This window comes from Rhinolophus hipposideros (genome assembly GCF_964194185.1).
Source record: "Rhinolophus hipposideros genome assembly, chromosome: 21".
In the NCBI taxonomy this organism is placed as follows: Eukaryota; Metazoa; Chordata; class Mammalia; order Chiroptera; family Rhinolophidae; genus Rhinolophus; species Rhinolophus hipposideros.
The window spans coordinates 7,300,488-7,318,002 of NC_138067.1; the positions used below are offsets into that span (position 1 = coordinate 7,300,488).

The window sequence follows — 17,515 nt, forward strand, 5'->3', positions numbered from 1 at the left end:
CACAGGTAGCCGCGCTCACTGCCCAAATACTCCCTCTTCTGTGCGGCTTCTTCCTTCTGTGTCTGCCACAGCACAAAACACTGAAACCCTAAACTGACCTGTGCTTCACCTTTGGCTCTTTCCCCAAATATGGCCACAACAGCTGTCTGTGTCAGACCAGTGGGGCCATACGTGGTCCTGCAAAATGAGAGCATGGGTTGCTAAACAGAACTGACTTGAAAAAAGATTAAGAATATAAAGCATAGATAATTTTGGTCCTTTCATCAGGCTCTCTTGCTCCTGGGTGTCTTATTTTTTATTTTTTAAACAGTAAGGAGGTCTTTTATTTTTTTCACACTTATCACGCCATGAATTCATAGGGGATGAGTTCCAGGAGCTCAGGCTCCTTCTGTTGGTTCTCACACAGTGTCCTTCTCTGGGTGGGGCAGGCTGGTACTATTCCCTGGGGCTTCCTTCTTTTTTGGATCATTATCCTTCACACGTTTCGGGAAGCTGTCTCAGCCCTTAAGAGTGCTTATTAATATGCTCAATACACACATTAATACTCTTGGCAAGAATCTTGCCCTTATTTGTTTACAACATGCCAGCCTTATGCTGGGTAACACTGTAAACCCTTTTAGCTTTGCCCTGGTGACATTGGAGGGGCATTGCTTTTGAATAGTCCCCATTCGCTTGATGTCTACTGTCACATTTCTGGTAGATTCGCATGCATGCTGCCACAGGAACAATTCCACGTTTTCTGAAAGGCCTGGAGGACATACAGCGGGGCCTCTCCCGTTTCCCTTTGTGTTGGTCATTTTGGTGAATTACTGGAAGATGGCGGTTCCGGCCGCAAAGGCCCTGGGTGTCTTTAACAGGGAGGTTAAGGCTAATATTTCAGTTCTCTCATCTTTTTCTTCTGTTGCCTGTTCAAGTGGTGACCAACTGTCACAGAGTTAGGATATGTAGAGTTTATACAAATTTCTCAGAATGGGTTTTTTGTTCTAATTTGGTTAATTATTTGGCCTGATCCTGACTTTTGAGCACTTGACACATCTCCAGGACAAGCAGTTTGACACATAAACCCATTTGGTCTGTGGTGTGAGCGACGTGCCTGGAACTGAGATGCCTAATTAAGCGTTCACTTAATACATGAATAAATGAGTAAATAAGCCCTGGACGTTTTCCCAGAGATGGCTTTGCTGACTTGACAAACGAGACCAGGCCGCGGCCTCCTTTCTCCATATGCTGTATACAGCCCCGGCCATTCCTGATTATTATTTTAAGAAGTCTGATTCATAGAGTATAATTCCTATACTATGTAAGAACAGAGGGCAGAATTAAGCACTGTTGGGATTCACACCTGGTGGGTGAAGTAATTCTCCATACCCAGCAGAGCACATTTTGTCAGGATTCCCGTACCCTGCTCTGCTTCCTGGTGGGAAACAAGTGACCGAAAGTACCCGGAGTTCTTTTCAGTGACTGTGTCACTGGATGGTAACACTGAATTGAAGACAAGCCTTCAAAAGACACTAGAATGGTCACTCAGAATAACATGCCTTAGCTGAAATAAGGCTTGACAGCATGAGGCTTCTATAAACATGGAAAAAATCCAATGGCCAAACTTTCGTCACACCCCCCCCCCCCGATATTAACAAAATGCATAATTCCTTGTGAACCACAGAAAATTATTTTTACATTTCTCTTGATTCAAAGGAAGGCAGAGCGGGAGGGCAGGGGAAGGGTGTAGGGAGGGGCTTCCAGCTTCAACAAAAAACCAGCTTGAGTTGCAAAGGATTCAACTAATGTGTGACTTGCTGTCCTTGTAGCCAGCAAAAAAGAAGGTTTTAATAAAGCGCTTGGATCTCAGCAACTGTTGGTTGTACAAATGCGACACTTCCCCCCATACCATCGATATTTTGCGCGATGATGTCTGCCCCTTCCTGGAACACGGCGGCGAGGTCGACGTTGGCAACGCCGATGTCCTCACACTCCAGGTCCTGCTCCTCCTCCGGGGGGTCACTGACCACCGTGAAGCGAATACTGAGAAGGGAAAGAACAGAGAGATCCACCACAGAGGGAGGAAGTCACCACCGGGAAACAAAATTCCCGGGCAGGTTTTAATCACTAAGGGAGTCATCTGGACATTTCCACTTATTCCAATGAAAAGAAAATTACCTTAGGCTGGGTAAGTTATCATATGAACTATCAGAATGATGATAGCACACCCAGCCTTCGAGTGAACAATCATCCACTTTTCGAAGCCCTGACCAACACTTAGCCCTAGACTCTCAGGAAAATTACCAGGCGGAGAAGCACTGGACGTGCATTCTGTTACACGCTGCCCAATCGTACTCGATCCATCTACGGCAGGGCTGACAGGATCAAGAGCAAAAAGACCGTGGAGGTTAGGGCAGCGTTTCCAATGGAAATGCAACATTTTCCATAGAAGTGTACCACTCTGGAGTTGCCACTAAGCAATTTGACCAACTGTATGTGCTCTATAAAATGCAGACCTGTGTTGGATAAATGTTGTAGCTTTGCCCAAGGGCGATATGAGATGTTCGCATTACTTCAGCAATCTCTTAACTTACAGTCATAGCGTCCAAGTTCTAGCTTACTTTTAGACACATAATTGTAGGGCTCTCATGGAACTGATTTGAATTAGCGGCTTGCGTTAAGGCCAAACACGCTTGGACTGACCGAATGACAGGAATTTACAGTTAAGTTCTCTTTTGATATGTCTTGGCAGCATAGCTTAAACCACGGATGCTTGTAAACTACCATTTTAACCATTTTCAAAAACATCTCCATCCCAAATCAGAAACAAAACGAGAAACTTGTTTCTTAGATAACGTTCTGAGATAAAAATCTAAGTCTCTGAGAAATCGTGCCTTGAAAAACATGCATATATAAAATCCTTTCCAAATGCTTATAGGTAAACATGAGAATATTTTAAACCAGTTTGTTGAAAATAAGTATTCAACGTTTCATTCCTTTACTAAGTCCGTGTTTTGCTGGCAATAATTATGATTAGAAAACAGAAATCAAAGATAATACCTATTTACACAATAACTGTGAAGAGAGCAGATCCTGGTCTGCAAGTGGAGAAGAGGAATAGTCTGTACAATGCATAAAATAGATGGATTAAGATGGACTGGTTAAGGGCTTCCATTCTGGGTTCAAATTTCTGCTTACCAGCTGTGTGACCTCAGACAAATTCTTAACCTCTCTGATCTCAGTTTCCTAATCTGTGGAATGGGGATAATTATACCTATCTCCTGGGGCTCTTGTGAGGATCCAATGAGATATACATGCAAACAGAGCCTGGAGCACTGTAAGCACTGAGTAAACTCTTGCTCTTTTCTTACCACTATTTTTGAATTTAGGTAGATCTGTGTAAGCTTCTGTATGCCTGAGGAGAGAGGTAAAGAAGGCATGAAAAAGGCTTGTTTCAATTGAAAACTAAGATTCCCAAATTATACAGTGACCATGTAGTTCAGTTTAAAGAAGAAGAATGATGATGAAAGAGATTGTCCTAAAATGAACAGGCTTGGAAGAGGAGAAGTTAAAAGTACTATCTGATGTGCACGTGTATCCACAAGATTTACAGGAGAGAGGGAGGCCACAGAGGTCGTTATAATAATGTTAAGTGTTATCTTTATATAGTACCTCATATCTAAACATGATATCTGTGTCATCTTTACAAGTGCAGACTATTACTGCCACTGAATATATAAGAATTCTGAGACAAAAAAGAAAAAAACAACAACTTCTAAACGCCGGGAAAGGGCTAGAAACCAAAAAACGCAGTATTTCTGGCTTTCAATTCTAGAGAGAGCAAAATGAGACGTCAAATACCAAATTAATAAACTATAAGATTAAGCTAAAAAGGGAGGCAGGTACACTAAAATAATGTCAAAACGACAGTGTGGCTTAGGCCACACTGATACATCTGATGTCTTGCCTTTATCCCGCCAAGACAAAGAGGGGAAACCTTGTTTCATCTCCTCAAGGGGCTTCCGGTCTGGTCTGAGGGTTTAGACACACACATTTGGGTTCCGTGCCACGTACCCGGGAAGGTACCAATTGGATGTGCCAGGAGCTGCGCCTCTCCCCGCTCTCCTTCCTGTGGCTTCTCTACTTCTCAGTGACCCTGACCTTGCTCCCCTCCCCTGCCAGGTCCCAGAAACACACCTCCACCCGCTCCAGGCCTGCAGTTCCCTCTGCTGGACTGAGCGGGTCGTGAATGGGGCCTGTTGTCCTTCACTAGCAGTGGAAGTGTCACCTCCTAGGTCTGCCTTCACTGTTCTTTCTATTCTATTTTAGCACCTCCTGTAATATATAAAAGGTGCTGTTTGCTTGAGGTCTGTCCTCTTCAGTGGCATGTGAACTCCACGAGTGCAGAGGCTTCACTCTGCTCACCATTTCAGCGCCTGGCACTTCCGTAGGGGATCCTGACTGCTTGTCGAATTACGACGTGAGCTGTAAAATGGACCAAAAGCTGGCTCATCTGGGAAGGTTTCCTGGAGAAGACGGGCCTTGGGCTGGGCCTCAAGAGGCAGACCTGAAACGTCACTGCTGTTATTTAGGAAATCAAAAGGCACTAAAATGACTCTTTACGTCATTTAACAATTTTTGCCCTTTCCTCATTCTGAAATAATTCGTTTTCATGTGAAACAGGGCAGAAGAGCCTATGAGTTTTACATATCACTGAGTGTTACACGTTGGATGCTGATGGTTACGTAGGATGTGCTCGTTAGAACACTGCTGAAAAGAAAGGAAACCAAAAAGGAACCTTAAGTCAGTGTCAAAACTACGACTTCAAATAAATAATTGTAAAGCCCCATTTCAATATGTTGCCTCCCTTTTAAAGTGACATTTGTCTATCTGCAAATATTGCAAGAGGTAGGCTGCCGAGGCACTATATAAAATTCCTTTTACAATGTATAGAATTGTCCACATGTCAGGGAAGATGGGCCCAACGTCTCTAGCTGTGGCTTCGTAAGGTACCACCAGTATTCAAGAGGGTTGCTGTCTCAGAAACTAAATTCTTACAAACTACGAGGTACTTCAAGTAATGTGACCTCTGAGCATTTCCCAAAGGTGAGAAGGTCCACTGGAATAACAACTGTCTCTTGGCTGTGGGAAAATGTAAAAGTACCCTCCCTTTTTCTCCTTAGAACATGACACTGTCAGGGGAGGAGGGGAGACAGGGCTGTTCCCTCCCACGATCGCCCCACTTCCTCTCTGGTGGTCGGAAGCGGGAGCCAGCAGTCACGGAGCTGTCACCAGCCCGAGTCAGTTGCTTCGCACCTGCAATCCCTCTCTCAGCATTTCTCAGGAACGACATGAACATTTGCGTCTCTGTGGGGCATTTAGAGATTTTTTTTTTTTCAGAGAAACTGATGACAGAGTGGGAGGCATTACAGTTACCGTGGACTTTTTCATTTTTAAAACTATTTTGGTACAAATAAGCAGGTCTTCTGAGGAAAGGCAGGTCTAACATTAAAGCAGAAGCTGCCTTTTTAATTTTTTTATTTTTCATTATTTGTTTGTTTTTTTAAGGAGGGCGCAGCTCGCAGTGGCCCATGCGGGGATCGAACCGGCAACCTTGGTGTTATTAGCATCATGCTCTAACCAACTGAGCTAATCAGTCACTCCCAGTATCTGCCTTTTTAAAAAGAAACACTTGCGAGGAACAAAATTGTTCCCCGCCAACAAGGAGTGCTACTTATGATATGTTCCAACGTTCTAGAAACAAAGTGAACACAGAGGGAGACGATAGGACTGAATGGGTTGGTATAACCCCCAGGGATGTTTACGGGGACAGAACTCAGTCCGGACGGTGGTGACACAGCTGGCTGACTGCAGAGAGGCAGGCGACATGTCCGGTGCTGTTTACTCCCTGGAGAACGTGGGGGGCTGGCGGTATTGGGGGGACTTGGAAGAAGCTGCTGTAAATCAATAAAACTTGAGTGATTATTTCTGGGGAAAAACAGAGCCTCGGGCTAACAGGATTTTACCACCCCTTCTTCAGAACTGGCATCCAAAGAAATGATATACCGACTTGAAGGGGTTAATGAAAAGCCACAGTCAGATCCTAAGAGCTAAGAATTTCAGTCTCTTCTTGAAACAGAAGATACAGTGTTAGTTTGGAAGCTCTTCTGTGAAGTGTGTCTTTAATATTCACTTCATGACATCTAGGAAAGGAAAGAACTCGCGTCGCTCTCTAAGGTGGCAGGGGTTAGCACCAATTCTGAGGCAGGGCGAGGCTGTGTCACCTTTGGGCCATAAAGTGCAGGAGAAGAGGACTCCAAGAGAGCAAGGATACGCCCAGGCCGGGCCGGGGAGCCAGCTCAGAGGCCGACGGGCCGTCAGAGGCTCAAACTGCATTGGACGGGAGCTCAGGCCAAAGTACAAACTTACTAAGATCAGCTCCTTTTCCTCCTCCAAAGGGTGTAATTTCTTTACTTGAACCAGAATTGCAAAGTGTCCTGTTCAAATTTGCCCCCAAAAATACATTTAAAAATATGAAATGATGAATTATTAAATGGTTGATAGTAAGATAAGAAATAGTCTGAAAGGCTGATGAGCTATTTAAATAACATTAGTAATACTGAAATTAGCACCTATTGTGCTCTTAAGTACCGTGTTTCCTCGAAAATAAGAGCTAGCTGGGCAACCAGCTCTAATGTGTCTTTTGAAGCAAAAATTAAGGTAAGACCCAGTCTTATTTTACTATAATATAAAACCAGGTCTATAATATAATAATATAATATAATATAATATAATACAATACAATACAATATAATATATATAATATAGTATAATGTAATATAATATAAAAGACCGGGTCGTATATTAATTTTTGCTCCAAAAGTTGCATTAGAGCTAATTGTCCAGCTAGGTCTTATTTTCGGGGAAACATGGCATGTGTCAGGTGCTGACCTATCCACCTTACATGTATTATCTCATTTAATCTCTACAACAATCCTATGTGGAATTATTATTTCCATTTTACAGATGAAGAGAATGAGGCACAGGGTGGTTAGGTAACTGGTCCGAGGTCAGACAGCCAGTAAGTGATGAAACAGGAATTTATGCTCAAGCCATTTGACTGCAGAGCACACCGTCCTCGGGACCGCTGCTAGGCTCTTTACAGTTGCACTCATGGGACACTTTATATGTGCGGTGCAGTGTTTTGGTTTTCACAGCCCCATGGGCTCCATGCAGTTCCTCTGTCTGGTCGGAAGGGCTACTGTTTCTAAGAGGAAAGAGACCCACTGGGGTCATGGTGTGTGATGCCTCATCCTGTGCTTTATTCGCCATGCCCCGCTACAGAGATCTACCTTACATAACCCATCAGATGATTTAGAAGGCTTAAATGTACCTTCTGTTAGGCATCTCTTGTTTTTGTAGTATAGCTTTTAAGATGTCTCTCTTTGCTTGGTTCTTTTCTTCATCCACGTAGATCACTATACCAAAAAAAAGAAAAAACAAAGCCACAGAAGGAAGTCACTCAGGAATATGCTATATTAGTACCATTCTGTATTTGTGTAAATTCCTGTTTTTAGAGACGCAAATCATGCCACCTCCCTTGTACGCCTGGGAAAAGAAAGCAGCTCTGGAAGCTAGAAGCAAATCTGAATGGTCATGTGATCTAATGTCATGTCGCTGGCAGGTCTCTGTGCACACTGTCAGAAAAGACACGAGCCACATCTAAGGTGCCACGTCACTGTCACCGCCTGTTACCGGCACTGGCAGTCATGACAGTAAAAGACAGCGGTCTTTATTGTTTTGTATTTGAGGGATTTACTGCATTTTCTTTCACCCGAGAAGAGAGTGATAATGATAATGCATGGCAGAGAGCTTGTCCTTCCTGACAGCGACGGTAATTTAATCCTTCTCTCCTGCCACAACACGCAATAAAAGAGGCATCTAGTGTGCTGCCTGGAGGAAATCCACAGGCTGACGTGGGCCGGGGTGGGGGGTGAGGGACAGAGAGGCTTTCTAGGGTGTGAAGTTTGTCTTTGGTTTTTAAAGGTCCATGTAGGCATGCAGGAATGTGGCCAGACTTTACTTAGCTGAAATAGGAGATCAGATAACTGATCTCAAGTCCCACCAGGAAGAAGCCGGTGAACACTTGAAACTGTAAATAAGCGTCGGCACTTGGGGAAATTGGTATCTCAGGGTGAGAACATTCCAATTTTCATCCTGATTATTTTTTTCTCAGCATGGAGGCCTCTCAGCCATGCCTTAGCTTCTGAAGACATTTCTTTTTTTTCAGATGCCATTTTGGAGGTAAAAGGCTCCCCTGTGACCAGATCTCAACTTTGAGATTAACCCCGATCAAAAGTACACAAAGAGTGAAAGATACCATGACAATTCTAAAGCCAGGCTCCACGGGGAACAAACTTATTTCACACTGAGAATGTTTCCCTGGACAATTTCAGTTCGATCTCAAATTATGATGCTATCAACTGATTTAATCGTTTGGCTCAGTTGAGCAAACATTAAAGCCGTGCCAACACCGAGTCAGGCACACAGGTGTCTGGAGGGGTGGGTTAGTGATCTGAGAACAGTAAGAACCAAGGTTAAACAGTGACCTTAGCTTACTGCTCTTTGCAGTCCATATTGGTAAATGGGACTAATGATATAGGTCACTGAAGATTTACAGGAATCGAAAAAGACAAAGGGTTCAGAGTATTTTGTAAATATAGTGTTTTCTTATCGATTCAAAAAAGTCATGCTAATGGATGAGTTCCACTAATGCTGGGGAGATGTACTTCATTTTGACCACCAGTTCACTGAGCTAAATGGAAACCTTTTTTTTCAAATGGGAATTTTTTGTTTTTGTGGTTCATCTCCAATACAAGGTGTGGTTAAGACCATGTCCTTTTTGACTTCAGAGTTCTAAAGCTTTTAAAAGCCATAATGGTCTACATTGTTTTTCTTGTGATAATTTTTTGGATAATTTTGTCTCAGTTTTATTGAGATATAATTGACACATAACATTGTATTAGTTTTAGATTTATGACATAATGATTTGATTGTCTATATTGTGACATGATCACAATTAAGTTTAGATAACATCCATCACGTCATATAGTTACAAATTTTTTTTTCTTGTGATGAGAACTTTTAAGATTTACTCTCTTATCAACTTTCAAATATACAATACAGTATCATTAACTATCATGATATATACATTGTTTGAAGACAAGGGTAATATCAGTGATTAAAAAAAAAAACCTCAAAGTTTTTTGGAATTCAAAGTCCAGCATTCAAATTAGGAGTCAATTAAACTAGACCAGTTCTGGTGAATCTCCATAGCTTGGAAAACAATTTTTTTTACTGTGGTAAAATATACATAACAAAATGTACCATCTTAACCAGTTTAAGCATACAGTTCAGTGGCCTTAAGTGCATTCACACTGTCATGCAACCATCACCATCACCCATCTTCAGAACTTTGTCATTATCCCAAACTGAAACTCTGTGCCCATTAACTTCCTGCTCCCTCCTCCATGCAGCCCCTGGTAACCACCATTCTATTTTGTCTCGATAACTTTGACTATCCTAGGTACCTCATATTAGTGGAAACATACAATATGTGACCTTTTGTGTCTGGCTTATTTCACTTAGCATAATGTTTTCAAGGTTCATCTATGGCATGTGTCAGAATTTCGTTCCTTTTTAAGACTAAATGATATCCCATTGTGTCTGTATGTGTGTGTGTGAGTGAGATCGCCACCATTTATTGAGTGATGTTTACATACAACTTACTTACTGTAATCCCACGTGTTAAGAACCATGCTGATTTACAGATGATTAAACAGACACAGAGAAGGCAGGTAACTGGCCCGGGGCTACCTCATTAGAAAGCAGCAGAGCCAGAATTTGACTCCAGCAATGTCTGACTCCGGAGCCTGCCTTCTTAATCTCCATGGTATAACTTCTCCTCCTTCCATATGAAGCCAAAACTTTTCCTGCTGTTGTTTCAGCCGCAACCGTGTGGGTAGCACAGGTTGGAGTGTGAGAGAGCGTTCCAGAACTGTACGTGGGAGACATCTTATTCTCCTTTCATCTTTCATGAAGAGATATTGCTTAAAAACACCTGGTCTTGGTGTCTTAAATAACTCTCTCGGCTGAACACTTTTTACAATTCCTTTCTGATGAAACTCAAGCTACTTAACAATAAGCTTAATTCTCCAAAGATGCACCACATTAAAACTGCTGGTACAAACGTGGCCTAGACTGGGTGTGTGAATCTAGCCTAATGATTCTTAGTCCTTCATGCGCATCAGAATTCTGTGGAAGGCTTGCTAACATGCAGATACCGAGCTCACACCATGCTCTGTTGCAGTGTGTCTGGCCAGGGCCTAAGAACCTGCATTTCTAACACCTTCCCAGATGCTGCTGCTGGTCAGGACGTCACACACTGAGAGCCTCTGTGGAGTCTGACATCCCTTTGCCCAATTCTTGAATGGGATCAGGACCTAGTGAACACTTTTGTGTTGAACATGTGGGAAGTAGGGACACATGACCACCTCTAATTAGGTCATGGTACCAAGGACATCCATTTTGTGTTCTGAAACTAGATGGATCTTGAGATTATCATGCTAAGTGAAATAGTCACACAGGAAAAATTGAGAATCATGATTTCACTCATACGTGGCATATAAAACTGAAAGCAACAAACGAATAAGACAAACAAAAACTCATGGACACAAAGGGTAAGGTAGAAGGGAGGTGGGAGAAGAAGGTAAAGGGGGTCAAATATATGGTGATGGAAGGAGAACTGACTCTGGGAAGTGAACACACAATGTGAAATACAGATGATGTATTATAGAAATTACTTGAAACCTGTATAATTTTACTAAGTATAATGTCACCCCAATACATTTAATAAGCAAGGTCTATAATTTCAAAAATTCAAATACATCCTTTAAAAAGCAATTCTGGTAATTATGACCAGTATCAGAACTCTCCAAAAGTTAAGCTACTTACCTTTCATTCTCATCAGAAATCACATTTGTTTAGGACTTGCTAGATTTGGACATAAACTTACTGAAAGCATATGTCTCAAAAAGATACAAACCAGTAGTCCAAATACTTGAGCTGATTTTGAACTGTCTTACCATTAAAAACATATCCCTCACTCCTGCAGTTGGATATATCCTTATATTCTCTATCAATGTCATCTGGCAGAAGTAAGAAACGCAGATGGTTTAATTATAAAGGGTTGATGACCTTGAATCTCAAATATCGTTTTTACCAAAGCGTTCTCATCCCCTGAATCCTTATCTTTGCCAAGTTTCTCCTCCTATTAGCAACAAAATCGGAAGTCCTGCATCTCTTTCATATTCTGAATTAAACTTTAATTGTTCCAGAAGATAGATGTTCAATGCTCAAAGACTAAGAGCCCAGATCTGCATAAGTCTCATAAAAACTTTGGACAATTTCGTTAATCTTTTTTCTTCTCACTGTCAATTCCCTCCAAGGCTTTATTCAGCCCAGACAACATTCTTCAGATCTACCATTAATCTTATCTTTTTCCAAACTATTCTCTTGCTTTCTCAGCATTCTCTCAGCAAAATTTTCAAGCCTAATAAAATACAATTGTTTTGTTCTTGCTATCACTATTTAGCAAGTGAATTCAACTTTGGGCTTTTTTTTTTTTTTTTTCCAGTGTTAGTAGCCCACAAAAAGATATCTTTTTTGTGCAGGTGAAACTGGTATTAGCATCTCATCACAAAGAGTGAATTAGGTTATGAGTCCTGGGGGTCACTAGTTCCAACCTCCCATTTTATATGCCTATTTTAGGCCTCGGCATACAAGCCCCTTTAGAACAGATTCAAGTCCTAATGCAGGGTGAAATCATTGTGAGGTTCAGTTAACTTCTCAACAGGTATGGCGTTCAAACAGGAGATGGCATGTACTTAATGATTCTCTAAATTTTCCATATGAGTTAAAAAGTCACTTCAGAAATACAATTACTTTCATTAATATTTTATAAAATTTGAAGGCATAAGATTACATTATGTTGACCTTTTACATCAAGTAACAAGTGAATGGTAAAATCATTAGAATAATTAGATGAGACAGTTACTTGTTTACCAAAGATTCAAGGAGATTCCCCTGCAATGAAGGATATGCAAATATAATAATTTGCGTAAAATGCAAATATAATAATTTTATTTTTCTGGTACTTTGTGGTGAAAAGATCTATACGAAGCTTGAGAAAATAGTTTTTGGAAATGTTTCTGTTATATCAAGTCAGGGAAAGGAAGGGGGGATTGGATTCTTGTCCTGACCGCACAACTTACTTCTCATGTGATTCCTCAATCCACCTGTTATTACAGAATTACGGAATTTGGGCTGGAAGGGATTTTAGCACCTTATTCCATAGATAAGAAAACAGGGAATCATGACATTGAAACATCTTGCCCATGTTCACATAACTGGTAAGAATTATGGGTATGGGGAAGATGAGACCAGATCTCTGGATCCTCGTGATTACTGTCATCACTTTTTCAGGCAATGAACGCATTTTTAAAAGTGCCAGCGTAAAAAAAAGTAATCACAAAAACTTGTAATACTGCTGTTGGTACAACAGCATGATAATACATATTCGTTAAATGCAATTTATAAAACTGGTGAGAAAAATCATTTATGTTCAACTAGCATGGGATGGCCTGTTTTGCTAAAGATAATGCAATACTTATTTTTTTTTCTTTGATGAGTTACACATTTATTTATTTAGTTTTTATTTTTTCAAATGGTTTGTTTTAACATAGGCTTTAGAAGAACTTAATAAGCAGTTTAAACTGAGAGTCATGGCAACTTAACGTGACTTTTTACACCTCTCTAATTATACACTGGCACATACTATTTTAAAAACATCAAAGTTGGTTACTGTAAGAATCTACAGGTTGTCTATTGGGTCTGTACTGGTCCAGTAGACTTACATGTCAACTAGCTGACACATAAAGCTCTAAATTAAGAGAAAACCTGCCTGCTGTGAGAAATGGATGTGTGGGGTAAATGATGAAAAGACACTGTAAGGACTTTACGACATTCTATTAAAATCCTGAACATCTAGACACTGGAGAGCTATCTACATGTATTGTGAAAACATCTGTGGGGATCACATTGATCAGAAAGGCTGAAAAAATTAGGCCACTGAATCACTGAAATCATATGATGAAAAAAACTACATTTCCTCCTCTTGGAATATCATATTTTTTTATTAAATTTAGTTGTAGACCTAGGTGGCATTTTAAAAATGATACCATGACATAGCAGGAACATCTAGAAACATTATTTTCCCACTGTTTTTGTTTTCTCTAACTTCAGTATTACTTCAGAATTTTCTTCAATTCTACTTCAATTTTTTAATCCTTATACTATGGGTTTGACTTTTATTAATCTATCCTGACAGGACTTCTGTGATATTGTATGAAGAGTAGAGAACTATATTTTCTCCTTGTTCCTTCAGCTCTCTTCACAGCTAAGACAAAAAGAACCATCTATATTATAAATGAACCACATACCATTGCTATAGTTGTAGTAGACCCACTGCCCACTCTTGGGTTTGGGGAGTGACACAGGTGTCTCCTCGGCAGGTAGACTGTAGAATCGATATTCCACGAAGAGCCTTTGGATAGTGTCATCCGTGGTGACTCGGGAATCATTAAGTCTTAGAGCTATGATTTCAATTCGAATTTCGTCTGACGTCTGTTTAAAGAACAAAACAACAAGGAAACAAAACAAACGAACAAAAAATCCTTTACTCTTTTTCACTATCAGTTTTAAATAAAACATGAAGGCCCATGGGTTTCTTTTTTTGGAACGCATGGTACACTACTATTTAGTCACACATGATAGATTATTCACGACAGACAGACAGAGAGAGATAGAGAGAGAGAGAGAGAGAGAGAGAGAGCGCGCGAGAGCGAGCGAGAGAGAATGAGATTCCAATGCCCCAGGGTTTGAAGTTAACAGTGTCAGGGCAATAGTCTCCTGATTTACATTCGAGGTTATAAATACCCACTAGCAGTCTATCAGGAGTAAAGATTATGAGATCTTCATCTCCGATTGCTTTCAGAATGACAAGTATCAGTGGGCCTCGTATCAAACTGTAATGAAGTACATGCTTATCACTGCTTTTATTTAATCTACAGTACCTGAGAAAGTTTCAGTTATTCAGACATCAAAGCCTGTAGAGTACTTTATAGCAGTTATGCTAATATACGTAGCTATGCGAATCCATATTAACTAGAGTAGAAACTACCAGTTGTTCTCTTATATATTCTGCCATAACATACTTCATTCAATAAGTAATGTTTTCAAACAAAAGAAAATAAAATTTTAATTTAATACATCTTCTAGCCATTTATTTTAATATAATTTTTACAGAATTAACTAAAATATGTGTTTGATCGTGTAATTTTCACTTCAGTTATTATTTAATATATTTTGGTGTCACAGATATTATTATGGGAGTCACAAATATTTATGTTTCCTGGAGTAATGATTTAAAACAAATAATAGACTATGACTTAAAAATTACATCACACCAAGATAACTCAGTTAAATGTTTGGTTTTACAATATTAAATTTGTTCTATATTCCCCTTTACTTCCCCTCGCTTATTGTACTAAATTCAAAGGCATGGTACTGTAAATTACATAACTTCAAATAACAATTAGAAAATCCTGAAAATAAGACCTGTTTATATGGCCAACTTTTAGAAATTCATTGTTAAATATAGATCAGTGTGTAATTTTACCACAGTGATTACTTAGATATTTCAAAGTATACAATAGAATTAATCAAATTGAAAAGCGTAAGTATCCTGTTGTAAAAATATCCCCATAAAGAACAATTTCCATCGCTGTCAAACCCCCTCAATATTTGATGAAGTAATTTTACCCCCTTCTTTCAAAAGACATTTTCTTTTATTATGTATTCTGAGACACTTTAACTAAAAACCCAAATCTGAATATTTCAATAAGGTTATTTTATTATTCAGTAGATTCATGGAAATTTTACTAGGATGACAGAGAAAATTCCACACCATTCTGTCTCCACTAATACAGGTACAAGGCTGCAGCTGGCAATATTACTAGGATTAGCATAGTATGATGAAATATTTAAAGGAAAATTTTTTCTAAAACCTAATAAATCAAATGACTGCCAAATGTCATTAAAGTGATGGTCTTTGACTTGAATATGCTTTTCATATTCAAATTTGAAAAGAAAGAGATGAAAGCCTGGAAAGGTTACTCGGTTTCCACTAATAACCTCAAGCCCTCTCCGTTCACGTGCATAAAAAATGAAGTTGGCTGTATTGTCTAATCTCACTTCAGAAAAGACCTTCTCTGCTTGCTGAAGACTAACATGGTCAAGAAAATATTTTAAATCATATTATTTTTTTCCCCTTAAAATGTATTGTGGTTGTCAAAATACTGCATACACATCCATTGTCTCATTCTGGTTCAAATGCAAAACTGCATAGTTGACTCATTTACGTAAGTGGTAAACTTGGAATTATTGTTAACAATACATCTTATAATAACTTCCTGCTTCTGCACAAAAGAAATAAAAAAGAAACACAGCTATAAAAAAGAAAAAGAGGTATACATGGTTATTTTTACATTGTGAAGATAAGAATTTAAAATTGTTTATCACAGAACCCAACGAAGAGACAAATGAACTTTTAAATAGCAGAGGACTCAAATTTATTTAAGTGGTTATTTTATTAATAATATATTAACTGTAGAATCCCTACATGAAAACTTGCATTATCAGAATGGATTTAGGCTGTCAAATAAGACGATACACAAAAATCTAATTCCAAGTGAAAGTGGATACTTGGATCACTGCCAAACCAACCAACCCACCCACCCACCCACCAAAACCAAAACCAAGAAAACCCATCGTATTATCCAAAGAGATAAAAGAGCTTTAAAACTCTTTTTATGATGACTATCTTCTTTCTGGTCCTGTTTTATTTTTTTAAAAATTCCCTCCGCCCCCGCCCCAGCCTCATAGCCTCATTACCTCTATCATGTGTCCTTTTTAATTCTCTGAGTGGTATTATTGACAGAGCTTATTAGTTACCATTTCTGGATTCCTTTGATGCTACATGAATCAACTTAAAGTAAATCCAAAAGGGGTACGCTCCAAATAGTATGTATCTAGGGAAGCGTGCTCTGAATAAAGAATTTTCTAAACATAAATTGTAGCCAACGGGGCTGGCCAACTTATTTTTCAACATTGGAATGATTCTGGTTGTATTTATGCCCCTGAATCAAAAGTTCAACTAGATTATATGTGAAAATTTTGAAGATTAAGAAGCACATCAGCTGCATAACGGGCAACTCCAACTTAGTGAAGACACGAACTCCCTGGCTCTCCTGCCACCTCCCCTCCGCCCCCGTCTTCATTCATCCTCTGACATCTCCCATCTCAGGTGGTAAGATCACCGTCTACCTGGCCACCTATAACCACAAGACCCTGGAGTCACTCTTGCCACTTCCATTTCTCACATCCACCATATCCGATAGCTCACCCATTCCTGTTGATTTTACTACCTAAATATCTCCGTGATTCATTGAATTATTGAAAACTTAGGATATGTAAACATTGTGTCAGCTATTGGGGCTATAAAGACAAAACAAGATGTGGTTTCTTTTGTTTTATCTCTAGAGAAACTTCTTTTGGTTCTCATCTGATCTGAGGGAGGAACTAATATAGCAGCTTCCTAATATTAGGAAGCTGAAGTTTGATAGAATGAGGAGGGAGAAAAAAAGGAGGCACCATAAAAGATCAGTGGTTGGTAAAACTGTAAGCAGACAGACAGTACAAGACTACCAGCTGAGTGACACGGGGACAATTATCTCGCTTATTGTATCGTGGCTGTGGTATGCAGTAGACACTCAAAAAAAGTGGATCTACTCTGATGGCAGGACCAGAGGGGAGGCACTCCTGCCCCTAATCCCTTGCCTGCAGCCTCAACTACTCTTGTGGAAGAATTCTCTCCCTGTGTAAACAAACCGGGCATCACCTGCTTGAAAACCTTTCTATTATCCTACACTCTCACACTTTCCCCAGACCTGTGGTGTGCTGTTTATATTGCCCAGCTTTTGCGTCAGAAATCTTCTTCTCCATCAGACAAAATTCCATTTATCTGAGGCTCTCCTTTACGAGAGCATTATTGTTCTCCAAGGGGGAGGTGGTTTCTCCTCTGGGCCCTCGTGCACTTTTTGGTCACAAATGTGGATGTGTTTCCATATCTGCCTCTCTCTGTAGACTGAGCTCTTGGAGGCTATCTTGTTCTTCCTTTTCAGGATCTGGCACATAGTAGGCTCTCAATAAATACTTAATCATATGGAGTCAGTGGCGGCTGAATGTCTCCTACATACTCAGAATATCTTTTATCTATTGCCAGACACATGTGAAGCTGCAGTTATTAGTGTTTTCTCCTTTAATATTTATCCTGCCTATTATGTTTTGCAAACTTGGT

At 39.9% G+C, this 17,515-nt stretch overlaps 1 protein-coding gene across 3 annotated transcripts in view; it reads right to left on the minus strand.

Moving 5' to 3' along the window:
• RPGRIP1L (RPGRIP1 like) overlaps positions 1-17,515 on the minus strand; it is an 89,440-nt gene that overhangs the window by 5,527 nt on the left and 66,398 nt on the right. For 2 of the 3 annotated variants that reach the window (XR_013992087.1, XM_081030353.1), the window contains exons 23-25: positions 13,539-13,722; positions 7,373-7,457; positions 1,889-2,022 (exon numbers count right to left, since the gene is read on the minus strand). Coding sequence is in view for 2 of the 3 variants with exons in the window: in XM_081030353.1 (XP_080886479.1) it covers positions 1,889-2,022; positions 7,373-7,457; positions 13,539-13,722 (403 nt within the window). In the remaining variant the exon portion in view is untranslated. Of the gene's footprint in view, positions 1-1,888; positions 2,023-7,372; positions 7,458-9,116; positions 11,187-13,538; positions 13,723-17,515 lie in introns of those variants that run through there. The other variant, XM_081030354.1, reaches the window with a different exon arrangement.